The sequence below is a fragment of the Panthera tigris genome, chromosome C2, assembly GCF_018350195.1.
Source record: "Panthera tigris isolate Pti1 chromosome C2, P.tigris_Pti1_mat1.1, whole genome shotgun sequence".
In the NCBI taxonomy this organism is placed as follows: domain Eukaryota; kingdom Metazoa; phylum Chordata; class Mammalia; order Carnivora; family Felidae; genus Panthera; species Panthera tigris.
Genome location: NC_056668.1, coordinates 142570708 through 142598651, shown reverse-complemented (window position 1 = coordinate 142598651; position 27944 = coordinate 142570708). Strand labels below are relative to the sequence as shown.

Below are 27944 nucleotides of genomic sequence, written 5' to 3'. Positions count from 1 at the left end.
ACTATTTTGGAGGTTAAAAGTAAATATGAGATTTCTTTTTGGAAAAAAATCGTTTAATAAAACTTCTTCAAATTCTTGAAATGTCCTGCCCCATAACTTTAAAAGTAAATATCAACTTAAATTTCAATCATCTAATTGCTTGATTTTGCCCATTGTATATTGTGAAGCTAAGAATAAAAACCACATCTTTACTCCATAGTTCTCTATGGCCTGGTGCCATCAAATCTTTTGAGAGAGAAAAGGGATAGAAGTTTAATAGCTATTCTTAACGAAGAAATGACTTCACTTTCAGAGCTGTCACACTCTGTCACACAACATCTGAGAATTGTCAACAGAAAAGGAACTGGCCACTTTCCTCATGTTCAGAAAGGGGAAACCTGAGAAGAACGGCACCATTTTTTACAAGCTTTTTAAAAATGTTTTTATTTATTTTTGAGACAGAGGGAGACAGACCATGAGCAGGGGAGGGGCAGAGAATGAGGGAGCAGGCTCTGAGCCAATCTGAAGCAGGCTCCAGGCTCTGAGCTGTCAGCACAGAGCCCGACGTGGGGCTCGAACTCATGGAGTGTGAGATCATGACCTGAGCCGAAATCAGACACTCAACCAACTGAGCCACCCAGGTGCCCCTAGAGAATGGCACCATTTTCACAAATGTGGGACACATTATCTTCCTTACATCTAATTTCTGCAGATCATTTTGTATTAATGGGTATACTATGAACTCCTAAATGCAGGAAGTTAATTGAAAGTATACTATTGTCCTTCTTAGTCAAAGATACTGGCAAAAGTGTTGCTTCCTGTATTTATAAGCACAGCTAAAGAGATTGAAGGGACACCCGTATCCTTTCTTGGGAATCACAAGTTTGAGTATTGTATTCAGCAATAGTAATACTAGATCTTTAAAGAACTAGGTGTGCAAAAATCGATACATAACAATCAATCCATAAGTAATCATTCTGTCTTTTAATTCAAACATTCACCCTATCTAGATAGCATCTTAAAAATAGAATTTTTCTTCCATATTAAATTGTCTCTTTTTTGCTGTTGCCATTGTTTGATTCCTTTTGTATTACCAGTAACCTTTGTAAGTTCACATAATAATAATAGCAACGATGTTAAAGAATTAATAGATTGAACAATCCTCAAAGACATAAATCTAACCTTATTAATCCTGGCATCCTCGGGTTAGCAGGGAGCCGGGCACCTACTCAGTCCTTCATAAATTTGTGTTAAATGAGGGTACGTGGCACTGAAAAAATGTAATCCTAGAAAAAGAATGATGTTGTCCAAGGTAAGTCACATACCGGGAAGCGGTGGTTAAGATCCCTTGACTTATTTGATATTCCACTAACGTTTTCTCTCCATTCTGGAAGCCATTAAACCCAACTATTCATTGTTGCAAACAGTTTCTTCATAATCCCAGTGAAGAAGGAGGAAAACAGGATCAAGGGAGAGGGAAAAAAAGAAAAAAAAAAAAAAAGGAAGAAGATACAGAAATAACAAAATTACTCCAGTTTATCTCTTAGTGTTTTTTGCTCATAATGAGCCATCTAGGAAGTGGATTTGGGTCCAGGAGAGAGGGTCTATACCAGCTGTTCAATCAGACATCCCACAGTCCACATTCAGCCCACATGTTTTCTTGGCCCTAGGCAAAATTTTTCTGGATTTTATGACATCTAAATGGTTTTCAAAAATTTAAATCCAGAAAAATCAGAATAAATATCTAAATTCTTACTTTTCTTGAGTGAAAACCAGTAGAACTGACAAAGTTGGTCTCCAATTCTCGCCAGATGGCAGTGGGCTGGGGCTGAATCATGATTGCCCCTTTGGATGGGGGCATGTGTTATCCAGTGTGTCACAGACCCCCCACCTCCAATTGTGTCTGCAACGTCTAGGTCAGCTGCATTTGTGATGGTTGGACTGCAGACAGGTGGTCAAGCACAGTGACTACCGGCATGGACTCTGGACCAGATTGTCCGGGTTTGAATGCAGGTCCCACCATTTTTGACCAGGGCTCATCTTGCGGGGCTGGTCATCCGGACCTCGGTTCCTTATTTGTGAAGTGAGACAGTAACTGTTACCCAACTTCGTGACAGGATTAAATGATTTAGTACACGAAATACTTAGAACAGTGCCCCACACGCTGCAAGCACACCCAAGTAAGCATCAATTATCACCATCCTGCCTGAACTGTGTTTTCTTACGGGGAGGTTAAAAAAAAAAAAAAAGCTCAGGGGTGCCTGGGTGGCTCAGTCACTTTAGCATCCGACTCCTGATTTGGGCTCAGGTCATGACCCTAGGGCTGTGAGATCGAGCCCTGGGTCCGACTCCGTGCTGAGTGTGGAACCTGCTTAAGATTTCCTCCCTCTCCCTCTGTCCCTCTCCTTGGCGCTCTCTCTCCCCCTCTCTCTCAAAAAAAAAATAAATAAATAAATAAAATTAAATAAATAAATAAAACTAAAAAAACTAATAAATGAATGAATGAATGAATAAATAAATAATCCAGAGGCAGAAAGATCTGCAACACATTAAAAGAGGACTCAGAGAGTCAATGCTGGGTTGTTACAAAACAGGAGGAGTAAGTCAAACAGAAGATGGCCAAGGGAACATCAGAACATCTCAGATGGAGCCCTCTTCCCATCACCGTAGGAAGATGCTTCTTAGTCTAAAGAGGTACCAAGGTATACAAATGAAGGTTTCAGAGGGTTTAGGGTATTGTTCACCATACATCAAATTCACCCAAGAGTATCTTATAAAAAAAAAAAAGGCACGACCCCAGAAATTCTGATTCAGTCAGTGCTGGATAAGAAAGGATTTGGCAATACAAAGGGCTACCTATTATAGTATTGTTATATAGCAAATGACTGGAAAAACCGAAATGTCCGTTAGTGGGGAAATGGATAAATAACCATGGTGCGACCATGTGAAGGAATACTCTTGCAACCGGCTAAAAAATGAGCAAGTTCTTTATGTATTGACATAAAATCATTTCCAACATTTATTGTGAAGAGGTAGGAAAAAAGCATGATGTGCAACGGTGCTATAATATGCTACCCTTGGGGAAGAATATAAATATGCCTCTAGTTGAATGAAATATCTCCAGAAGCATCCGTAAGAAACTGAGAACATTGATTGTGTCTGGGAACAGCAGCTGAGTGTCTGGGAAAGAAAAGGAAAAAGATACCCCTTTTTTATTCTCGAGTTTTAAATATATGAATCTATTGCTTATTTTAAACAATAAATGTCTTAGAAAACAAAATGAAAGAGAGGAAGAGAGGGAGGCAGGGATTGAGGGAGGGAGGTTGGAAAGAAGATCAGATCATAGGAAAATAGCACCTGCAAAGTTTTCCTGAGAAAATCTGTATAATAACACAATCCAGTCATGCAAAAGAGATTGGAAACGCAGAGGGCAGTGCACATAAGGACTGGCAATGAGCTCAGAATCCATTTAATTATAAATGGTGGCAGATCATTATAACAACTATACAACAAATGTTAAGTGTTCTCTGTTCTTGAAGGAAAAACAACATAATGCCAAACTGACAAGAATATAGGTATAATGTAGATATAATGGACTGGTACCTACATCTCAAAGCCTGTTGTCAAAAAGTCAAAGGTATGAGGCAGTGACTGCCTTAATTCCCTCACCCAATCAATTTCTATGTATGGAACATGTGCTATGCACTGAGGATCCAAGTAGTGGATGAAATAGACGAGGACCCACACTGTGCTGATACTTACATGCCACCTGGTTGTCCTCATTCCCAATCGCCTGTAAAAGCAGTTTTATTTCTTAGGCATCAAAAACCACAAGTGTGTTGTTTAAAGTCCTTGTTAAGATAGTCATTAGTGATAGGTTTTTTCTGAAATACTAATGGAGTGTGGAGAGGGAGAAAAGGAGACAAAAAACATAGACTGCATCACATACAAAAAAGAAGAAAACAAAAAAGGCAGCAAGCAAGAAGTACAATCCTAAAATAAGATAGCAGAATGAAGACCAAACACAAAACATGACAATATTGCTACATAACGAGATGGCTATATTGTATAGCTATACAAGTTGGTAAAACTCTGCTAAAACGCTTGAAAATTTAAGAACTAAATCAGTGAATGAAAATAAAAATAAAAAAGCTTTAAAGGGCATTTCCAGGTCCTATTCATTTCAGGGATAAGTTCTTATTAAACTGAGACTTGTATTTAAGTTGATCCGTAGAGAATAAACAAAATTCCCAACTTATTTTTACAAAGTTAGCCTATTATTGCGATCAAAGCCTAACAAACCTAACAAACCTAACAACACAGGCCAATTTCTCTTGTAAATATTTATGCCAGAGCTGTCTCGCTGACTCTGTTGGTGGAACATATATATGACTCTTGATCTCAGGGTTGTGAGTTCGAGCCCCAAGTTGGATGTAGAGATTACTTTAAAAAGCAAATCTATAAATAAATAAATAAACAAATAGATGAATAAATAAGTAAATAATATTTAATAATATTTATTTATTTATTTATCTATGCAAAACTCCCAAATAATAGATTAACATGAAGAGTCTAGCAATGCTTTATGGATATAAAATATGACCATAGCCAGTTCACTTCAGGAAGACAGGAGTATTAAATATTGGAGAATCTCTTAGTAAAATTCACCATAATGATAGATTATCGAAAAAGTAAATACGAAAAAGTAAACTAATCATCATAGAAACCAGAGTTGCCAGGGACTAGGGGGTTGGGAAAAGGGACCGATGGCAAAGGAGCACTTCAGAATTTTTCAGGGTGGTAGAAATGTTCCTTCTCAAGCAGTGTGGAGGTTCCTCAGAAAATTAAAAATAGACCTACCCTATGACCCAGCAATAGCACTGCTAGGAATTTATCCAAGGGATACAGGAGTACTGATGCATAGGGGCACTTGGACCCCAATGTTTATAGCAGCACTCTCAACAATAGCCAAATTATGGAAAGAGCCTAAATGTCCATCAACTGATGAATGGATAAAGAAATTGTGGTTTATATACACAATGGAAGACTACGTGGCAATGAGAAATAATGAAATATGGCCTTTTGTAGCAACGTGGATGGAACTGGAGAGTGTGATGCTAAGTGAAATAAGCCATACAGAGAAAGACAGATACCATATGGTTTCACTCTTATGTGGATCCTGAGAAACGTAACAGAAACCCATGGGGGAGGGGAAGGAAAAAAAAAAAGAGAGAGGTGAGAGTGGGAGAGAGCCAAAGCATAAGAGACTCTTAAAAACTGAGAACAAACTGAGGGTTGATGGGGGGTGGGAGGAAGGGCAGGGTGGGTGATGGGTATTGAGGAGGGTACCTTTTGGGATGAGCACTGGGTGTTGTATGGAAACCAATTTGACAGTACATTTCATATATTAAAAAATAAAAAAAATTAAAAAAATAAAAAAAAAAAGAAATGTTCCTTCTCTTGACTATGGTATTAGTTACACAAATATACACATTTGTTACAAGTTTTCAAACTACACTCTTCTAAAAAGGATGAATTTTTATTGTATATAAAGCATACCTTAATAAACTTGACTTTAAAAATCATTCACGTGATGAGCTAAATGGGCAAGGGGCCTTAAGGAGGACACTCATTGGGATGAGCACTGGGTGTTGTACGTAGGGGATGAATCACTGGAATCTACTCCTGAAATCGTTATTGCACTAGATGCTAACTAACTTGGATGCCAATTATTAAATAATTAGTTAACTAATTAATTAATTTTAAAAAATCATTCACTTGAGGGGCACCTGAGTGGCTCAGTTGGTTAAGTGATTCTAGGTTTCAGCTCAGGTCATGATCTCACGATCCATGAGCTCGAGTCCTGTGTCGGGCTCTGCATTGACAGAGTGGAGACTGCTTGGGATTCTCTCTCTGGGTGCTGCACGCCCCCCACCTCCCCAACCGCCTGGCTCACTCTCTCTCTCTCTCTGTCTTAAAATAGATAAATAAACTTAAAAAATATAATTCACTTGAATAAACACGCTATTTATTTGGTTTTTAGAAATGTGACATTACCTCAGATAAAATAAGAATAGGTGGCAAATTTCTTAACTTGTACACATCCACAAAATACAGGCACAAATTGTGTATTTACAAAAACATATTCAAATGTATTCTAAATTCCTATGTTTGTTATATATATTCAAAATTTAACATCAGGCTGGATGATTTAACATAAGCACTCCCACTAAAGTTAGATACAAGAGCCCAGTGACACTATTATTTATCATTTGTTGTGAGGGACAGTTCTGTATTCAAAAATTAAACTACTAGAAAAGAAGAGGAAAATGACCATGTCCAAGTGGAAGATGTGAAAAAAAACCCAAAAGATAAGCAAATGCAAAGCTACTCAAAGTCATAGGGATCTCAGAAGGTAGTTAATAACAAGATTATTCTTTGAAACCAATGGCTTTACAACAAATAAGATCCAATTAGAAAATATAATGGAGGAACCTGGGTGGCTCAGTTGGTTAAGCGTCTGACTTCGGCTCAGGTCATGATCTCATGGCTCCTTCCTGAGTTCGAGCCCCGCGTCGGGCTCTGTGCAGACAGCTCAGAGCCTGGAACCTGCTTCAGATTCTGTGTCTCCCTCTCTCTCTGCCCCTCCCATGCTCGTGCTCTGTCTCTCTCTGTCTCTCAGTAATGAATAAATGTCAAAAACAAATTAATTAATAAAAACTCCAATTCTCAGTTTCATCTAAAACAATAAAATATGAGAATAGCCAAGAAATTGCTTTAAAAAGAAAGTGGTGTGTATTTTAGAGATATGGGGGAAATTATATTACAAAGCTAAGATATGTAAAATAGCATGCCACTAAAACAGAAACAGTCAGATGTTCTAATGGCAGTTAGTAGGGTCCAAAATTATACCCACGTACAGATGGAAATGTGGTATATATATTTTTTAAAATTTCAGATAAAGGCTAATCAGTAAATGGTGTTTAAACGACCGGTTAGCTACTTGTTCCAACATCAAGATACATTTCTAAAACTCTTTTCCTCAAAATTAATTTCGAATGTATCCCAAAAAGTATGATAGGAAAACATTGAAAGAAATCTTAGAGAAGGTATGGCTTTCCCACAGCTTCACATAAAGCCCAACATGTATCAAGAAACCTATTCAAGGGATGGCCTGGGTGGCTCAGTTAAGCGTCCAACTCCTGAGTTCAGCTCAGCTCATGATCTCACAGTTCTTCAGATCAAGCCCTGCATCGGCTCCGAGCTAGCAGCACAGAATCTGCTTGGGATTCTCTCTCTTCCTCTCTCTCTGCCCCTACCGACCCCCCTCAAAATAAGTAAACTTAAAAAAAAAAAGAAAGAAAAATATTCAAATTTTCTGCGCAGAATGTGTTATCATAAACTAAGCTTTACGATAAAATAGGGGGAAATATTTGCAATGCTCCACAAAATATGATACATGTGACATCTAAAGAGCTCTACTAAAATATGATGCACAAATTAATCATTTTAGAAATGCAAAGTAATATTTTCCCTTACCAGAATGACAAAGACTAGAAGAATAAGTTATAGCTGGTGTTGGTGAGGATGAGGAAAAATGAATCCTCAATCTTAAACATTTTTATTGGGAATGCAAGTTGGCACAAAAAAATCTATTAATGCATATCAAAATTTTATACAAATATATTTGAACTAGGGGCGCGTGGGTGGCTCAGTTGGTTAAGCGCTGGATTTCAGCTCAGGTCATAATCTCACAGTTCGTGAGTTCAAGCCCCAGCGCCGGGCTCTGTGCTGACAGCTCAGAGCCTGGAGCCTGCTTCGGATTCTGTGTCTCCCTCTCTCTCTCTGCCCCTCCCCTGCTCATGCTCCATCTCTCTTTCTCTCAAGAATAAATAAACATTAAAAAAAAAACTAAACATATATTTGATCTAATAGCACCAATTCGAGGGATTTATTCCAGTGGAATAGTAAGACATGTACGTAAAGATTTTTATGCAAGGATGTTTACTGTGGTGTTGCTTATAATAGGAAACATTGAACAATGTGCATTTACATATTACATATGCATTATATTTGTGTAATACTATGTTCAGGCATATCTGGAAAGATATACAATTGTTAAAGTCAGGATGTTGATTCAAATTAGCTTATGCATTAACCTAATGATTACTCAGAAGGTAGGGCAGGCTCCACCATCAGCAACTCAAAGAAGTCATCAAGGATCCCCTTCTTTGCCTCTCTCTAAACTGTTCCTTGATTGGGCAGCTGGGTGGCTCAGTCAGTTAAGCACTGAACTTCAGGTTGAATTCAAACTCTCAAGGTTTGTGAGTTTGAGCTCCATGTCAGGCTCTGTGCTAACAGCTCAGAGCCTGGAGCCTGCTTTGGATTCTGTGTCTCCCTCTCTCTCTACCCCTCCTCCACTCACACTCTGTCTCTCTCTCTCTCTCTCTCTCTCAAAAATGAATAAACATTAAAAAAAATTAAACTGTTGCTTGAGCACTGCATTCCATTAAAGAGATTCCCTCCACTGTCCCAAAATGGTGCCAGCAGCCATCAGGAAGCTACTTGCTTCCTTCTTCTACATAAGTAGGATTGTAAAAGTAAAAAACAAAAAACCAAAACAAAAAACCTCTCTGTAACCAGCGACTCCAACTTATCCCCCTCAGCCTGGACCAGTAGCAATTTCCATGGAAACAACATATACTGATTGGCTTAGACTAAAGAGACTCTCCCCTATATTGGGTCTGGTATCACTTTTCCGAATCATGTGGGATTCTCACACCCCCAATCCCCCTCCCCCTAGCTCATGCTCTGTCTCTCAAAAATAAATAAAAATGTTTAAAACATTTGAAGTTCAAATAATACTGGATTTCTGAACATGGATGTTGGTTATACAAGTGCATTCAATATGGGAAAATTTATTGGGTTGTGTATTTAGGACATGTGTGCCTTTCAGTGGGTACTATACTTGAATTTTTAAAGTTTATTTTAACAATATGGCCTGAAATATGTAGATTACCATTTCTTTATAAGTTGTTTTAATGGATGACATGAATGCTTTTGGCTGTATAGTGTTGTTTGGCCAGGTGAGACTTTTCTACCCCGAAAAAGTTATAAAACTGAGGTCCACCAGTCCTGGATGGCTCAGTTGGTAGAGTTTGACTCTCTCTCTCTCTCCTTCTCTCTCTTTCTCTTTTTTTTTTTTTTTTAATTTTTGTAATGTTTATTCATTCTTGAGAGACAGAGAGACAGAACATGAGGGGCAGAGAGAGAAGGAGACACAGAATCCGAAGCAGGCTTCCAGGCTCTGAGCTGTCAGCACAGAGCCCGACGGGGCTTGAACCCACAAACCATGAGATCATGACCTGAGCGGAAGCCGGACACTCAACCGACTGAGCCACCCAGGCGCATCCCCCGGCTTTCAAAAATAAATAAATTAACTTTAAACTTAAAACAAACAAACAAAAAAACTGAAGTCCAACTGAAATGGAGATCCCACTCTCCCACTTAGTTGAGCTCTGAAGTCCTCTCTCTCCCCCTCACCTCTGTTCTCCTTCTTTTAACCCTTCTGAGTTTCAGTTGACTCAACTGGACAATCTTTCCAGTTTTTTGTGGTGATTAAAACCATAGTGAGTTTATGTCCTATCTCTTCAACTTGGTAGTGGTGTCTGACTTAAAGTAACTTACCTTTCACTGCCTCAGTTTTCTCATCTATAAAATGTTGTTAATAAAAATAGTTCCTAGCTCATACAGTTGTTGAGAGGATTAAATGAACTAAAAGAAGTAACGCATCGGAGCACGTGAGTGGCTCGGTTGGTTAAGCATCTGACTCTTGATTTCTGCTCAGGTCATAATCTCACAGTTTGTGGGTTCAAGACCCAAGTCGGGCTCTGAGCTGAGGGTTTGGGGCCTGCTTAGGATTCTCTCCTTCTCTCTCTGCCCCTCCCCCACTATGTCTCTGTCTCTCAAAAATAAATACATGAAAAAAGAAAGAAAGAAAAGGTATAAAGCAGTGAGAGTAGGGAGCTCATTGGATGAGGCTGGTTTGCATAAATTCTAGGACACACCTTTTAATCTCAAAATCCAAAGGCATTCTACAACCCACGATGACTTACAATCACTGTTGGTCAGGTGACAGTTGTGACATAGCTGTCACTGTCTGGGCTTACAGCTTTTATTTCCTTTTATGTATGTATGAGTGAAATATGAAAATAACACTTTGTCTAAAAAGGCAGTTCTTCTTTTAAAAAAAAATTAATCCAAGGACAATTCATCTTTATTAACTGCTTTGATCTTCATCTGAAATGAGAATATGTGCTCTTTTTTAATGTTTATTTATTTATTTTGATAGAGTGAGACGGCGTGTGCTGGGAAGGGCAGAGAGAGAGAGGGAGAGAATCCCATGCAGGCTCCTTGTTGTCCACATGGACATTGAGCCCAATGGGAGGCTCGGTCTCACGCACCGTGAGATCATGACCTGAGCTGAAACCAAGAGTCACAGTTTAACCGACTGAGGCACCCAGGCGCTCGCTTTTTCTTTCTTACTGACCAACAAAACAATGGTGTATGTTAATTGATGGCATCTTAGATTTCATGAAATGTCCTTATGAAATACCTCGTGAGGAAGTGTTTAGGGATTATTCTATTTTAAAAATATTTCCATGCTTTATTTGATTTTTAAGTTAGGTTTTAAAATCAATCATTTTGAACGAGGTATTTTCCAGTGATCTCTAAAGCTTCCCTAGGAACTGGGCAATTGAAAGACTTCCCAGGGACGCAGAGCACTGTGACCAGATTCTCAACAAATCACTTGCTTCCTTCTCCTCTTAAAATGCCTTTTCTCCCTTCTCCTTTGCTGATCCCAGAGGACCAGCAAGCACAGGATGTGGGCACAGGGTGTTCCTTGAGGCCTCCCCCCCACCCCCTTCCCTTCTGAGTTCAAGTGCCAGTTGTTCAGAAAGACCTCCATCAACCCCCCCCCCCCCAACCCATAAGCCCAGTGGTTCTCCAACTTCGCTACACATTGAAATCATTTAGACAACTTTCAGTAATAGTGATGCCTGGGTCTCACTCTCAGATACTCTGACTCAATTGTTCCTGGGGTGCTACCCCGGAACTGGGATTTTTTAAGAATTCCCCCAGACGACTCCGCCAAGATTGGAAACCACTGCATTACCCTGTTTGATGATTTTCTGAAAATTTCTTAATTGCTTACTTGATGCTGTTTGTGTCTTCCGCCAGCTTCTGAAGACACGGAAGCTTATTCTTGTCAACATTGTGCAGTCTGGTACCCGAGCACCCTGCTACGAGCTTAGCCTTAGAGCGCGCCTTTTAAGGAGAAGCGTAGAGAGCTTCGGCTTCCTCAAGAGTGGCCGCTAAGCCTCAGGAAATTTAGGAAGTAATTCAGATCGGGTCCCTCCTTGGGCCTTGGGCCACACGCGATTCCTGGCCCGCGTCCGCCCTCAGCAGCCCAGCTGAGCGGGATGTTAATGGGACGGACGGTCCCCTCCAGGTCCTCCTCTTTGATCAGCTTCGGGACAGTCTAGCAGATCGCTCCCCCGCCCCTGAGCTTCTGGAGCACCGGGCAGGGTCCGAGAACTTGTTTACCCGCTTCTGGGGTCTGAGAGTGCGAACAATGGGGGGCCTCAAAGGCAAGAAAACTCCCACGGCGAGGCCCTGGCGGGGTTCCGCGCACGCGGAGCAAGGGGGCGCTGCGCCCGCCGAGGTGCCCGCCTCTCCTCCCGCCGCGCTTCCGGGAGCGCGGGGCCTCGGCCGCGCGGCCTCCGAGGGGCTCGCCGCGTGGCTCGGCGTTGGCGCAGGCAGCTGCCAGGAAAGCCCCCCAAGCACCAGTAAAGCTCAGTTAAGCCTTTCGGGCCGGTGGTGCCCTGGGACGTGTCGAGCTAGCAAAAAGTCTGACCTCTCCAGGAAACTAAGCTGAAGACGCATTTTAAGTGAAAAAAGCAAGTTGTTGCGTACAAAAGCATGCAGATGGAGAGGCATACGCATACCTGCTGGTGCAAACATGTAATAAGCCCCGGAGATACACGCAAGGAATTAGTCGTGGTTGTCGTGAGGCCGAGGCGCGAGACGTTGCAAGCTGGTGGTTTTCCGAGTTGTTTAAAAGCCTTGTGCAAGTGTGTTTAAGTAGATACATATTGATTTTATATTGTCTTACGTATTGTGTGGTGTTGTATATAATGTATAATAATGTATTCTGTCGTTGTGAGAGGCAATACATGTTATTACAGGTAACACCATACAATATGTTATCTAATACACACATACATTTATCTCCAGTTGGTGGAATCAAAGAAGTCCACGTTTTCCTCTGCCTTTCGGTCTTAGCTAACACACAGAAAGAAAAGGCTCGCGGAGAGAAAAGGCAAAGAGGGAGGATCAGAAACATAGGGGACACCCTCCATATCCTTTCACGCAAGACGCCCGGGTGGTTGTGGGGAAAGGGACAGGGGAAACCGAGGCGCTCGGCTACCCGAGCGCAACCCTGAATGCGTCGAGTTCTAAGCCTGCGGCGGGGCAGAAGCTGAGAACCCATGCCTGGGGCGCAGAAGCCTGCGTTTCTGGCCGCGCCTGGAATTGGCTCCCCGCCCCCCTGCTCTGGCCACGCACCGGGGCGTGGGTGGGATCTCTCTTGCTTCAGCACTGGGCACTCGCCGTGCGCTCCGAGCTCTAAGAGACTCCCTCGGCTTCATCTGATGGCGGGGCTCGGTCCCGGGACTTCGCGTGGCCAGGCTGGGGGGCTGCAGGTGCCGGGCGCGCCGGGGAGAGAGACCCAAGAGGCAGCCTGGCTTCCCCGCCCGTCTGCAACTGAAACGCTTCGAGCGTCCGCCAGATAGGCCAGAAAGGTCCCCAGCGTCCCCCAAATCTCAGCCCTGAGTGCGTGGGATGGGCGCTTGGCTGCGCGCCGCGCGGCTGGGAATGCGAAGGGAAAAGGAAACGCGACTGGCAGGGGGTCGAAAACTGTCTGTTTTCTTCGCCGTCGCTCCCTTTGCGGATAGCCCCTCTGTCAAAGCTCGTAACCAGCGACCTCTGTCAAAGCTCGTGCCCAGAGACCCCAGTTTTCTATTAAAGGTTTCAGACTTCCAGTGAAAAAGCACCGCCTCCCCAGCTTCCAGGTCCGCTGGAGCAGCTACTCACAAATTGTATGCCCCCAGGCAAGTTTTCTTGACTACTCTCTGCCTTGGTTTTCCTATCTGTAAAATGGGGATAACAAAAGCACCTATCTCTGTGGAGTGGTATCTAGGGTTAAATGGAATATTGTCGGCCAAGGGCTTGGACCAGCTCTAGCTTGTAGAGCGGTCCATGTCTGCTATGGTTATCCCAAACGAGAATGACCAGCCTGAACCCAGGACTGGGATTTAGGGTGGAGTTATGGGGCCCAGCTTCCTCCAAAGAGACTCATTCTACAGGTTCAGCGGCTGAGGTGTGCACCGAACGCTGTCCACTAGCTTCCCCCGAAGCCACACAGTATCCCCATTCCAACACCTGCCTGGAAGCCTTCCCCTCAAAGAAAACACGCCCCACACCCGGCACCATTCACACATCCTTAACTCCTCCACTGGGAGGCCCGCAGTTCAGAATGCCAGGATTCAAATTCCCGGGCTACCAGTATTAGCTGTGTGCCTGTGGACAAGGGCCTTCATCTCGCCACGCATTGCTTTACCCTTCTGTAAAATGGGTTGTTAAAAAACGTTTTAAGGTGCTGATTTTAACAGATCGCACAGATAAAGCAGAGAGTCTGGCCTATGGTCACCTGCTGCTTCTTTTATTATTTTCCTCCTTTGTCTGTGGACTAGAAGATAAACTATTCTAGGAAAGTCAGCCCCAAATGGTTGGAGAAATGATGCCGGCTGCTCTTTGCTCCCCCTAGAAGCCCCTTTCCTGTGGACCCCTTGTAATCTGTGGGAGGAGGGCGTTTCACGAAGTTTCCCGGACCCTGCCGGGTGGTTAAGCAACCCAGGCCAACCAGGACTTGGGGGCCTCCTCAACAGCAGCCCTCTATGGTTGATCTTGCTTGGCCCTTGTCCTCACAATTTGTAGATGCCGCCAGAGGCCCTCGGGGGTCCGCAGCGTGAGGCTCCAGATGCCGTCTCTTTGGGAACCCCCAGTTCAGGGTGCCTTCTCCAGGAGCTAGACCCCTGCGGGAGGCATCCGACCATTCGCTCAGATCCTCCGTCGTCGGACTTTTAACCAAGTGTTGGAGAACAATACCTAAACTACCTAAACTAAACAACCCCCCTCCCTTTTTTTTTTCTTTGACAAATAATCAGCCGAACGGCAAAATCCCGGCGGGAGGCGGGAGGGCGAGGAGGCCTGGGAAAAACAGAATGCTAATGGCGGCCTGGAGGGGGCGGAAGGCGCACCCCTGCCCCGGCGCCCCCGGCCGCCTGCCTTTGAAGTGCACCTTTGCAGCCGCGCTCTAGGGGAGGGCGCAGGATTCCACCGCCTTCCCCCACCCCCTCCATCCCGCACTGTTCTTGAAAGAAGCTGAAGGAACAACTGGGGACTCCCCTCTCAGATTCTGACTGACTCACTCCTGCTTCCCACTTGAAGTTCGCGTTGTCTTTGACCTGTTTGTTCCTGGCCTCCAGCCGTCAGACTGGGAATCTCTGGGAGAGAAAGACTGTGGTTCATGCATCCGCATTGAGCCCCAGTATGTAGTAAGAGGGCAAAAAGTGAGCTCAGCATAAGTGTGATGGGGAGTAATGGGAAAGCCTTTCGACCTTCCTCTATGCCAGGTGCTGTTGTAATTGCTTTCCATTCTCTATCCTATTATTTATGACAAGTGGGAACTGGGGACGGAAAGGTTAAGGAGCTCGCTCAGACTCACAAAGCTAGCAAAAAGGTAAAGCCACAAATACATACAATTCTGCACACCACGTTCTGCTTTTCTCTCAGCTTATGGAGTGATCTCTTTGCTTTCCTTATTCCGTTGCCCTTCCTGTCTCCCTCCCTCTCACTCAATCATTCGTGGTCATCTTGGGGGCTCAATGCTTTCCGCAGAAAGCGTTCTGCAGTCTCCCCCACCAAGACGTCCCCTCTCCCCTTTGCTCACGTGGGGCCTGCATAGGAGATTCCAGCTGACCCCGTCCCATTGAAACCTTGGTCAACAGGATTGGATTCTGCCCACCTGTTGTGTAGACATCCTGCCGCACCTGTACCACAGAGGTGCCTTCAACAGAAGGTGTTTCAACAGAAACATTAATTTCCAGAGGCTCTGCCGACTCTCTTCGTGATGTGCAAGTGATTGATGTTCAGGATATTTCTCCTTGGCTACATGTGGGTTGCTCCCAGTAACAGCTGTTCTGCAACTAACTTTTCTGTTTCCCTGTGGAAGCATGTCAACACTGACATACACACGAAAAGCCATGCGGTAAGAACTTTGGGTTAGAAAAGTTCCAGAAAAGACTTTGTAAGCCTTCAAAAGTCTTAAAAAGATGAAAATGCCAGGTCCATCGATTTAGGAAGACCTGCATTACCTTTTCCTTTAGGAAGAATAAAAAGCATTGTCACTTTAGTCTTCGTGGCTATAAAGCCTGAAACCTGGCACTGTCCTTGGGCTGTTTTATCTAACTCTTTTCTTTCAGTTAACAGATGAGCACCTACTGAGTGTCAGGGCTTTCCAGGTGCAAAAGTAAGCAAGACAGGTGGAACCCTGTATAACTCTTTCATATTTTAATGTAGGAATAATTAGGCAAACACTCCCCTAATTTATTTCTGAGAGCATTTTACTTTATTTACTTTGCACTATGTGGCTTTCCTGTTATTGATGTGAATCTGCGTATTCCATAAATATGAATACAATAATAAAACAGCACTGAAATCCAGGAATTCATTTGGAGTTAAAAAAAATACTTTCATAAAAAATTCTCAATTCAATGTTTAAGAAAAGATCACTTATTTTTTTGTAATAAGAGACCTTGGGCATGTTTCTTACCTTCCTCTCCAGGATTCCCCTACTTCGTCCTATTTTAACAGTGAACTACAATTGCATTTAGCAATCTAAATGCATACATAGATTGGTGGCTAAGATAACAGTTTAAATTTGTCATGTTTGAAAAACTACAGTGAGTTTAATGTAACCCTTTGCCTCACGCATTTGTGGACCTGGTGATTTTTTGTTTTGTTTTGTTTTTGTTTTTGTTTGTTTGGGTTTTTTTTTGCTTTTTGTTTGTTGTTAAGCAAGTGATCAGTCTATTTCAGTACCATGGTGAAATACAGATTCTTATAAAAGTGAAACTGTTGGTGGGGGTATCTTGCTGTTGTCAACAGAGCCAAAACTACTTGTCCTCGCCAAAATGTTTTATCTTCCAGGACGTTTTCTTTAAAAGAAAAAAAAAAAGTGAAACCTGCACAACCTTACGGTGATGAAAGCTCCCTCCCCCTTCGGAAAAGCTCGGGGGAGATGGCAGATCTGGCCAGCAGAGAACAAAGGGCCAAAGAGTTAACCTGAGATGGTGAAATAAAATGTAACATCAACAAAGAAAAGGCCATAGATAAATAGTCAAAGGACCAGCTCACCACAAAACACCCATTGACGTTTTCCCAGAGTCCAGGCGAAGCGCGGTGACCGGGTAATGTTGGAATGTTTTCCTAGGGTTAAAAGGAGATCCAGCAGCAATGCTGCCCAGAATTTACAAAGTGTTTGAATAACACGGACGGTGTTTTGATAACACATTTTTAGTGGGGGTGAAAATAATAGAATTTATTGGGACATTTATATGGGCCCCCTCGGTTGTGTGTAGAGGGGGGCAGGGCAGGAGAAAAACCGTATATCACTGCACTCATCTATAACTCAGCCCTGTTACTTGTTCCTATGTGCGCATATGCATTTGATGTGTAACAGTCTTGAGGCCCAATGCTGCTTCGCAGAGCTGCTTTTAAAAGATCAATGCACTGGTAGTGGTTACCTTTAAGGGGGGAGAAGTGGGTAAAGATGTCCCCTGGCCAGGTTGGCAATAACTTTGTGTTACCGGGATGAGAGGGTGGCACGACATTGGTATGAGTGCTCGAACCAGTAGAGCGGAAGATCTTCCGTAGGCTCACACATAGGCTTGGCCTTGGCCTCCTTGTAGCCTTCAAAGGTCAGGCGCGTGCTCCATCTCAGGCTGAAAGGGCAAGATGTGAGTTAATCCAGCCGGCATTTGGGTCTGGGGTTCCAAGGGGTCTCCACGTTTCCTCCCCAGTGTTGATGTTTTTGTTCAGTGTATTCCAATACACTGTCAGTTGAGCCATATAAAACCAGGCACCTTTCAATAAATGTCTCATTTGGATTTCATGAAGCTTGGGGTGTAATTGAAATCAAACAGCAAACAGGCTGCAAGGGGCTGTTATTTGCCCACCCAATCTAAGGAGGGTGTTGCCTGACTCATTCACGGAAGCCACTGCTTTAGCTTTCTTTTCTCTTCCTATTTCTAGAAAAAAGTGCTTGGACTTTAAAGTTTGGCTGGGATATGTGAAAATATTTTCTATGTCTCCTTCCCTGATTTTAAGTAAAATTGAACCAGCAAAAGAAAATTCCTTCCAAGTCAGGAAATCACAGGTTGGCTCATCTGTAACTCTCCAGGCATTTAGACTAGTATATTCCATGTGTAATAATAATAATGCCATTAGTTAATCAATACAGGAAAACCATCCAATGAGATTTCTTGATCTCTGAGTTGTCAGAAAAAAAAAATCACCTTTAGTTGAAACAGCATTTTCCATTATGTTTAAAAAGGAATTTGAAATATATGTTTACAAATATAATATAAATGATGTATCTGTTTTCCATGGTCCCCAAATTCCAGGTCCCAGAGCAGTTTTGTGGAGCCTGAATTTTGATTCTCTTTGCATTCCTCTTTCTCTCTCCATCCGTAAAGTGTGTTAAAATTTGAGTAAAATAATAGATGTACCGGGGAGGTGGGGAGATATAAACGGCAACTTCCTGACCCAGGAGTCAACACTAATCTTGATCACACATACCGTGTATATATTTAATAGGTAGGTAGCACTCAGAATGAACCCACGCGCTTTCAAGAGCTTGCTTTGGGGCTGGAATAAAATCAACCCTTTCTGATGTGGCGCGGGGGACAGCTGGCCCGCGTTATTTGCGCCAGAGTGGGTCGGAACGATGCCTGTTGCCTGCGATGGCACTTTGCCACGCGCAGCGCTTCCCTGGCCGCCTCGAAAGCAACTTGAAGGGACACAGAGGCCCGCTTTCTCTCTGTCATAAAGCGCAAAACTGCTATCTACCCCTAGCCACCCTATCTCCAAATAGCGTGCGATTCGATCTCACCCCTGCTTTTCCTTCAAACATCCTGCAGCTCAGGTGAAGGCCAAGGCTGACGCGGAGACTCCCTGGGGCCGTAACCAGGTTCCCCAACCCTCGGCTATGTCGCCAAGCCGCCCAAACCGCGCAGCCCCTTCCTTTCCTGTTCTCGCGTCCCCCTCACGGAGTTTCCACTTTGAAAATCACCAAGTCTTCAAAAAGCATAAAGTGCTCGAAAAATTCAATTCTTCATGACTTCCCTGGCTCAAAATAAAACAAAAGCCGGGAGGTGGGAGTGGACGGCGGTGTGGTCAGAACAGAGAGCCACGCCAAACCCGAATTCAAAACTAGCGGGACGAAATGCCAGGCGCGCTGGCCTGAGCGCGCTCTGGGCCAGCTTTCCAGGGATCTGTTCCGGGCCGCTCTGCCCAGGACCTGCGGGGCCACCTCGCTGGCCCACTCGCTTTACGTGCTCCATTCCCACTGGCTGTGTCCTGACCCTGAGAACCTTCTCACGCCCCCGGTTTTCACCACCAAGGAAAACTGGTAAATTCCCTGGAGCGTCCGAGTGTATCACGGACCATCTCGCTCTCTAACCCAGACGTGCCGAAGTTGGGGCTGCTGTGGTTTGAACCTAGGCCGGAAAGCTCCGAGCCGTTCTGCACGGGCGTGTGCGCGCTGCACAAATCCTGCAGCCGCCTCATCTGTTGTGGGCTCAGAGTTTCCCGTGTGATCGCGTTCGGTTGGGGAAGCAGCGTCCCGACATCTCAGCCGGAAAATGCGCTCCCGGAGCGATTACAAGCCGCGTCTGTAATTGCTTATTAACAGCGAATATTCATGCTTCTCCTTTTCCGCAATGAAACGTGCCTCCCCCCTTTTCGGTAATAAAACAATAAAATAAGACGGCACCACTCTTGACTCTACTGTCTGCGGAAACGCAAGGGAGAAACAGGCAGCTGGGGCAAAAGGGCTTAATTCAATATCAAACTGATTATTTCACTAATTATTCTACCTTCTGTGTTGCGCCGCAGAGCAGAGGCGCAGGGAATCTCAACCGCACTGCTGCTGGGGAACCTTTGTTTCTCGGTGCCAGGCCCAACTGAAGATGGTGGAGGGAATCCAGGATTCAGGGCAACTGAGCTGCGTGGATTTTAAATTGTGGGGAGTAAAAGTGCTTGACGAGCGTCTGAGGGTGTCCCCAGGACCCCACCCCACCAGGGCTTCTGGTTCATAAGCTGGCCCTAGAGGATGGCCATGTGCTCTCTCTCGCCGTCCCTGGAATCCCAAAAGCGGAGCGCAAGGTTCCTCTTCACAAACCCTTCCCAATGAATAAAAGGGTGGGACCGAACAAAAAGTTGTTCCCGTGTGTTGAAGGCCGGGGAAGCCTCCCCTATCTGGAGGAAAGTGTGCCTGAAGCCACAGCCCCTGACGAGGAAAGAGACCTCGCTTCGGCCTCTCTCCGACTCGTCCCAGATCCCCCCGCTCAGGGACCTGCGCCTCCCTGCAAGCCATCAGCTTGCGTTGCCTTTCTGGTGCCAGCCTCTAAAACCTGCCCCCGCCCCCGCATCCTCCGTTCAGGCTGCTGAGATGACTTCGATGCTTAGAGTGGACCCCGCTACGGAGACCCCCAAATCCTGTTCCCCCAAACTCTAGCAAAATGTGGACACAACGACTGATTCTCACAGTAGGACAGAGTCTCTGGGAAGAAGAAGAAGAGAAAAAAAAGACTAAAGGAAAAGAAAGTCGCAGGCGACTTGATCCAATTAGTAAATGCCTAATTGAATTAGTGTCACCTCCATCAGCCAATAGGAGGGTCCTGGGCTGTGGGACAGCGAAGCCCCTCCCTGGCCTCACGTATATAAAGCAGCCAATGACAGCCTGCAAGTTTCCAAGTGGTCAACTTGACCGACAGCTGGGCAGTCGAGAAGGGCAGAAAGAACAGCGCTGGTGGGTGGATGGGGCAGAGATAGTAGTCCTCTTCTTCCTGGGTGTGAGTGAGGAGGCGGACGGGGATCCCGAGAGGCAAGGAGGACAGAGAAGGAAAAGGAGAGTGCTTTTCGGTCAATTGCCACCTCCTGCCTTCAAACCCAGCGAGTTTTCCTTGCGGCAAGTACGCTGGGTTCGGGGCGCGCGAGTGCGCGCCTTAGCCGCCCGCGTGCAGCCAGGTGGGTAGCCCCAGCACCGGAGGAAGGGGAAGTTACCTTCCCCTCGGAAGAGGGCGCTGGCTCCCCCATCCTGCCTTTATATTAAGGCCGCGGGAGGAGAGGAAGCCGCCAGCTGCCGTCTGCGCTTTGCAAAGCATGCAGTTAGGGGAGCAGCTCTTGGTGAGCACGGTGAACCTGCCCGGCGCTCACTTCTACCCGCTAGAGAGCGCGAGAGGCGGAGGCAGCGGGAGCGCAGGCCACCTCCCTGGCGCGGCCCCCTCGCCTCAGAGGCTGGACTTAGACAAAGCGCCCAAGAAGTTCCCTGGCAGCCTCTCGTGCGAGACTGGGAGCGGGGAACCCACAGCAGCCAGCGCGGGGGCCCCCGCGGCCATGCTCAGTGACGCCGACGCCGGGGACGCCTTCGCCAGCGCCGCGGCAGTGGCCAAGCCCGGGCCCCCGGACGGCCGCAAGGGCTCCCCCTGCGGGGAGGAAGAGCTGCCCTCTGCCGCCGCCGCCGCCGCCGCCGCCGCCGCGGCCGCCGCGGCCGCCGCCACCGCGCGCTACTCCATGGACAGCCTGAGCTCGGAGCGCTACTACCTCCAGTCCCCCGGGCCTCAGGGCTCCGAACTGGCCGCGCCCTGCTCGCTCTTCCCCTACCAGGCGGCGGCCGGGGCGCCCCACGGATCTGTGTACCCTGCTCCCAACGGGGCGCGCTACCCCTACGGCTCCATGCTGCCCCCCGGCGGCTTCCCCGCGGCTGTGTGCCCACCTGGGAGGGCGCAGTTCGGCCCGGGAGCCGGCGCGAGTAGTGGCGCGGGCGGCGGCGGCGGCGGCGGCGGCGGCGGCGGCGGCGGCGGGGCAGGCGGCCCGGGCGCCTATCAGTACAGCCAGGGGGCTCCGCTCTATGGGCCGTACCCTGGGGCGGCAGCTGCGGGTTCCTGCGGAGGACTGGGGGGGTTGGGGGTTCCTGGTTCCGGCTTCCGTGCCCACGTCTACCTGTGCAACCGGCCTCTGTGGCTCAAGTTCCACCGCCACCAAACCGAGATGATCATTACGAAACAGGGCAGGTGAGCGCAGCGCCGAGGGGCCCCGAGGTGAATGACAAGTGAGTGACTGTGTGGTCCTGGGGAAGGCTGGGGGGTGAGGGAGCCGTGCCCGTTCGTTCCGCGCTTGGCTTGGAAGAGTGTTTTTCCGCGCGCATCTCCGAGCCGGGGTCCCTGCCGGTCTGCGCACCGCCTTGTGTGAGGTGGGTGCTAACGTTACAGCTGTTCCCCCACCCCCACCCCCATCCCCCCCGCACACACCCCTCCCCTCCCCTCCCCTCCCCTCCGGTCACCCTCACCTGGACTGGCGAGAAGGAGGCGGAAATGGAAATTGGGGCTTGTCCACAAAGCTGGATTTACTAGCTGTTCCCTGCATACCGGCGAAGAGCCGCGGATGGGGAAAAGGAGCAGGGGTTGGCTTCCTGAGCGCAGTAGATGGGCTCCCGCAGTTTAGGCGCCACGGTCTCCGTGGGGCGCCTGGAGGAGATGGGCGTTGGAGGGTGGGTTGGTCGGGGTGGTTGGTTAGGCAGGCCCAGGAGCCAGACCTGGTGGGGTTCCGGGCGCGAGAAAGTTCTGATACACTTCCAACTGCTAATAGTGGGTACTGACGGGGAAAGCGAGGCGTGGGTGCTGGGAGAGGGGCGCTCAAGCGGAACTTGGAGCCTGACGAGTAAAATTGCAAAATTTTAAGACGAACAACTGACTGTCGTTCTCTGGTACTTGTACGTAGAAAAATGAAAGAGCTTTTCCCATCCTGGAAGAAAAATTAAGGACTTGAGTGGGGAGAGAGGGAACTGGGGAAATACTGACTTTGGGGTCGATTGTCTCCGAAAAGAGATGGTCCAAGAGTTGCCAAGTCAGAAATATTTTGCAGAATAAGGGCCACGTTATGTGGCGGTTTTCTGTTCTTTCTGTAGACTTCTAAATGTCCTGCTCCGACCTACCCCCAGGTGGCCGCAAACCCGGCCTAGAATGGGCCTGCTCCCGGGCGTCCGAATGTAAATTGTTTTCCCTGGTTCTATTCCCTTGCACAGGCGCATGTTTCCTTTCTTGAGCTTCAACATAAACGGACTCAATCCCACTGCCCACTACAACGTGTTCGTAGAGGTGGTGCTGGCGGACCCCAATCACTGGCGATTCCAGGGGGGCAAGTGGGTGACCTGTGGCAAAGCGGACAATAACATGCAGGGTGAGGAGAGAGGAGGCCCGGCCAGGGCGGAGCGGGCCAGCGGGGGACCCTGGACTCAGAGAACTCCCATTTAAATCGAATACTTTCCCCTGATCTGCAGAGGTGTTAGTATGAGTTTCTTTATATTGTTTGAATCTGGAGAGAGGGAGAGAATTGCCAAGCCAAGATTTCTTGCCTGTCAATATAAACTTTGGTACTTTTACCATACCCTACTCCTTCCGCCCCTCCCCTACCAATTCCTACTAAATCTCCCCTACCCCCCACCCTCTGTCCCGGGGTGGGGGTGGGGTGGGGGCAAGGGCTCCAGTCTTCCAAGCCTTGAGAAAGCCCTGCCAAGGTCGAGTCCACCCATGAAAACCCAGCCACTTTCCATCAGACGTTGCCCTTCCATCTTTAGAAGGCCCCAAAATGACCTTCAAGAGACACCTCCTGGTGGTTCTATTTTTATATTTTGAGCTAGCATTAGATGACTGCCTTGTCCAGGGAAGTCTGGAGGCACAGGCGCCCTGGGTGGGCTGTGGGTGGAGTCTAGTTGGAGAGCTAGCACTGGGAAAACTAGGCTGCAAGAGTAGCTCTTAAATCTTGCCCAGAGGTAACAGACATCCCTCCCCGTGTGTCCATTTGTAATCAGCCCTGTATGCTTGGGTTTTGTGTTTTGTTTCATTTTCTCTTAGGCAACAAAATGTATGTTCACCCAGAGTCTCCTAATACTGGTTCCCACTGGATGAGACAGGAGATTTCTTTTGGGAAATTAAAACTCACCAATAACAAAGGCGCAAACAACAACAACACCCAGGTAGAGTGACAGAGGATGGGGTGTCTTCTGGCGATAGATCCCTTTCCTAATGAGCTTCCGTACCCTTCACTGTATTTGTAACATGTGCACTTGTTCCCTGTTTGCTCGCCTATTTCTAACCTTTTTTTTTTTTTTCTTTTGACCTTTCTCATTTTCACTAGATGTCAGTAACAGTGAATTGACCGTTAGGAAAAGAAATACTAAAAGCTTTGGGGGACTTCATAAACTAAGAGGAAAGAGTGTTTATCAAATATGCATGCCGGGCTGTGTTTTTAGGTTTCAAAAGCAGCAAGGATAAGATCTGAAAAATGACAATAGAAAACTGTCGCGGTCGTGGGGAGCAAGCGGGAGTCCCATCGCAAAACTATGTAGTTTGTCAAGATTTACTTTTGCTGAGCCTCTAAGAGACTTCTGGGATTTGGCGACACTGTTTCTATACCATTTCCAGATGATAGTCTTACAGTCTTTACACAAGTACCAACCCCGGCTGCACATTGTTGAAGTCACAGAGGATGGTGTGGAGGACTTGAATGAGCCCTCAAAGACTCAGACCTTCACCTTCTCGGAAACACAGTTCATTGCAGTGACTGCCTACCAGAACACTGACGTGAGTGTCCCCACTGTCCCAAGAACCTCTACAGCCAGGTCCGGTGTGATAACGCACTCAACGACCATTTTTCTCCCCTGTCTAGATAACTCAACTAAAGATTGACCATAACCCCTTTGCAAAAGGCTTCAGGGACAACTATGATTCGTAAGTGCAACTTTTGTTCATATTTGCATGGTCACCTTTGAGCAGGATATACATAACCAGACACTTTCAGAGAACATTCCAGGAAGAGCTTTCATCTTTGGGATTTTTATCTATTTTTATTTTTTGCATAGTTTTCCCTCAGCTAATCTTGCTTTAGAATTTTCACAGAAGGGTTTTGTTAATTTCTAAAGGAAGGTTAAGGGCTGAAAAATGAGGAGCTTTTTTTTTTTTTTTTTTAACACTTGAGTGGAGATTTGAAATTTTCATAATCTGCATTTATATACCTTCCTTTTCATGTGAGCCAACTTTTTTTTTTATCCTCTAAGGAACAGGTATTATTACTCCCCTTCTTTTATTATTATTATTATTATTATTTTACATAAGAAAAACTGAAAACTAAGAGGATGTAATTTTCACCTTAAACAGCAAGACCCCACAATACTTTTTAAATTTGGAATTTCTAACACCGCAGCCAGCGCCCCTCCCCTGACATTGACAAAGGAGAGTTGCACCTTCTTTAACTCCCAGCACTTACAAAGGTGGATTCTCTATAGTTTCAGTCCTTAAATGCTTGGGAGGAAACTTTTCCCCCATGAGCTAAGAGTCCAGCGGAAACAGGCCAATGTGCCTCCTACCTCCGTCCTTCCACTCCAGCAGACCAGTGCTCCCAGTGCAACCCACTAAGTGAGCCTTTTTGATTTCTGGGAGGTGGTTATTTGGGGCAACATTAGGGTTTTTTTTTTTTTTAAGTGTTTCTCTTTATATTGTAGCATGTACACCGCTTCCGAAAATGACAGGTTAACTCCATCTCCCACGGATTCTCCTAGATCCCATCAGATTGTCCCTGGAGGTCGGTACGGCGTTCAGTCCTTCTTCCCGGAGCCCTTTGTCAACACTTTACCTCAAGCCCGATATTATAATGGCGAGAGAACCGTGCCACAGACCAACGGCCTCCTTTCACCCCAACAGAGCGAAGAGGTGGCCAACCCTCCCCAGCGGTGGCTTGTCACGCCTGTCCAGCAACCTGGGACCAACAAACTAGACATCGGTTCCTATGAGTCTGAATATACTTCCAGCACCTTGCTCCCATATGGTATTAAATCCTTGCCCCTCCAGACGTCCCACGCCCTGGGGTATTACCCTGACCCAACCTTCCCTGCCATGGCAGGGTGGGGAGGTCGAGGTTCTTATCAGAGGAAGATGGCCGCTGGACTCCCATGGACCTCCAGAACCAGCCCCCCTGTGTTCTCCGAAGATCAGCTCTCCAAGGAGAAAGTCAAAGAAGAAATTAGCTCTTCCTGGATAGAGACACCCCCTTCCATCAAGTCTCTCGATTCCAATGATTCTGGGGTATACACCAGTGCTTGTAAGCGAAGGCGGCTGTCTCCTAGCACCTCTAGCAATGAAAATTCTCCCTCCATAAAGTGTGAGGACATTAACGCCGAAGAGTACAGCAAAGACACCTCAAAAGGCATGGGGGGGTATTATGCTTTTTACCCCACTCCCTAAAGAGTTACTTCAACTTCGTAAAAATGAGCTAACTTTTTGCAGATGGACTTGGTGGTGTTTTTTGTTGTCTTCTTTGCCTAGGTTTGCCAAAAAGACGTTTGCATTCCACCTTGATGCATCCTGTTTTGTGCAATCCTCTAAAAGAAGGTGCCAAAGCTTTTTGATTGCTGCAGGTAACTGAAACAAGCCTGGCAATTTTTTGTTTCTTTTTTAAATAAAATTAAGGAAGGACTTTAAAGTGTTTTAAAATTCCAAGGTTATTTGAGGTTCTGGATCTATTTATTGGAGGCACTAAACATTCAGAGAATCGGGCTGTGAAGATTGAGTGCTGAGCGCTATCCGATGAGTTGAAAGCCTCGGTTCTCCTTTCTATTTGTAAATCTGTAAGCAAAGAGAATCCCAGAGTGGTAAGATGTTTTGCTTCTGGAAGAAAAGGGCTGGGCCTTAAGCTTCAACAAGGGACTTTTTGCTGTTACTTTCTGCTGGGGACAAAAGATGCTAGGCCTAGGAGGTGAGAAAAACTTTCCTGAAGGTGCTGGTTTTACCTGACTTGGATTCCTCCTAGGCTTTGGAAACAAGCCATGTTTGCCCTAGTTCAGGATCGCCTCACTTGCCAGTCCTCTGCTGCGTGCCGGGGTGGCCAGTAGGACTCAGGAGAGGGCAGGCAAGAGGGAGTCGCCAAAAAAGAAAAAAAAAGAGAGAATTTTAAAGTGTACAATTTTGTGTGTGCTTAGATACACCGTAGAATAATGTGGGATATATTGTACAAATAGTCTACATACGTGTCTGAGATTATGTAACATTGGTGCTTTGGCTTTGTAAAGAATTTCCAGATCACCTGACAACAGTTGCAGGGGCAGGGGGATTGGTTCTCTCATCATCCCTGATGTTTGGGAATATTCTGTTTACTTCTTAGATAGTTAAGAATGTATTCAGCTACTCTGTACTAACTTGAAACGTGTTTAAGGAAAACTATTTCACCCTCTTGCCAGCCCCCTACCCAACTCGGTAATGTGAAGAAACTAAAACCTGATGCCACAGCTCCTATAGGCTTTTTAGAGATCTTGGATTTTTATGTACAGTCTTAGTCATTTTTAATAAATGTGGTTCATTAAGGGAACCGGCATAGCTCCGTCTTCTGTACAGTTTTACTTTTTGTTCTTTGTTTTGTTACTTTTTGCTTCTTCCTCCACTCTTCTCCAGCATGAACACTGTTCCCCTCCCTACCTCCCCCAGCCCCACCCCCATGTTCTAGAATCTGTAAGTGGACACAGTAGTCATGAGGGGGTGGGATTGCTTTTGTTTATCTTCTTTTTTTTTTTTCTTGAAGATGAATGGGGTTATTTCCTCGCCCCACTGGGAAGTCTGGACAATGGGTATTGGGCCCGTGGGGGTGGGGAGGAGGGGAGGACGTAGGGATGCTGGATGGCCTATGCTGGGCCCCAGCCTGGAAAACGTCAGCCCCCCAGCCCGTGGGTTCAGGCAGGGACCACTTCGTTCTCTGCGCCTTTTCCTAGGCTTTCTTGGGGCCACCCATCCCTGGACCCATGTGGGCTCCCCGGGAACCCCCGCGGCCCCTGGAGCGCCCACGAGTTACTGGTCCCTGAAGCGCGGCGGGAAGCGGGGCCGCCCACGGCTCAGTTTCGGCTCCGACCTGCGGCTTTTTTTCTGCGCGGAGCCCCGAGGCGCACCCCCGGCCGCGGGCGGCTCGCCTCGGTCGCTGCTGGCTGGGGCGCTTTGCGGGCAGCCAAACTTGGCCGGCGACTCTGGGGACGCTGGGGCTGCGGCGCGGGCTAGGGGCGCGCGCGACGCTTACAAATGAGGATTCCAGTCGTCCCGTGCAGTGCCGCTCGACGAACAGCAGCCTGGGAGCGGTTCGCCCAGAGTTTAGCTCCGTTTCTTTGCCTCCCATTCCCCAGGAGGGCGAAGGCCACCCCGTCCCCGGGCTGAGCCTCGGGCCCGCCGAAACGTTAAACCCAGGAGTGGGGCGGAGGGCCCTTTGTCCCCCCGCCAGACGTCCCGCCAGGCTTATCAGCAGACGGCTTCTGGCCCAGCTTGCAAACCTTTCCAGCCCCTTCCTGACCCTCCCGGGGTAAAGGTCTGGCCAGGAGGGTCTTTCTGCTAAACTGCGTGGCGCGGAAATGCAGCCGCTAAGAGGATTAGCCGCTGGGAGGCGAGCCATCAGCCGGGACCTCCTCCTCTTCCGCGCCCAATTAAGGCCGCCAGGAGCCTCCCCCCACTTTCCCATTCCCTGCACCCTCC

The 27944-nt window shown here is 46.8% G+C and overlaps 1 protein-coding gene across 2 annotated transcripts; it reads left to right on the top strand.

Annotated features, from left to right (window-relative positions):
* The first annotated feature begins 20532 nt into the window (after positions 1-20532).
* Positions 20533-26810, top strand: EOMES (eomesodermin). 2 transcript variants are annotated; one of them, XM_042999086.1, is made up of 6 exons: positions 20533-21458; positions 22469-22623; positions 23298-23419; positions 23868-24026; positions 24112-24173; positions 25001-26810. In XM_042999086.1, exons 1-6 carry the CDS (start codon positions 20548-20550, stop codon positions 25680-25682), a joined length of 2091 nt encoding a protein of 696 aa, XP_042855020.1. In that variant the 5' UTR covers positions 20533-20547; the 3' UTR covers positions 25683-26810. The 2 variants fall into 2 exon arrangements, with proteins under 2 accessions (XP_042855020.1, XP_042855019.1); XM_042999085.1 differs by having other exon boundaries at positions 24944-26810.
* Positions 26811-27944: the final 1134 nt, after the last annotated feature.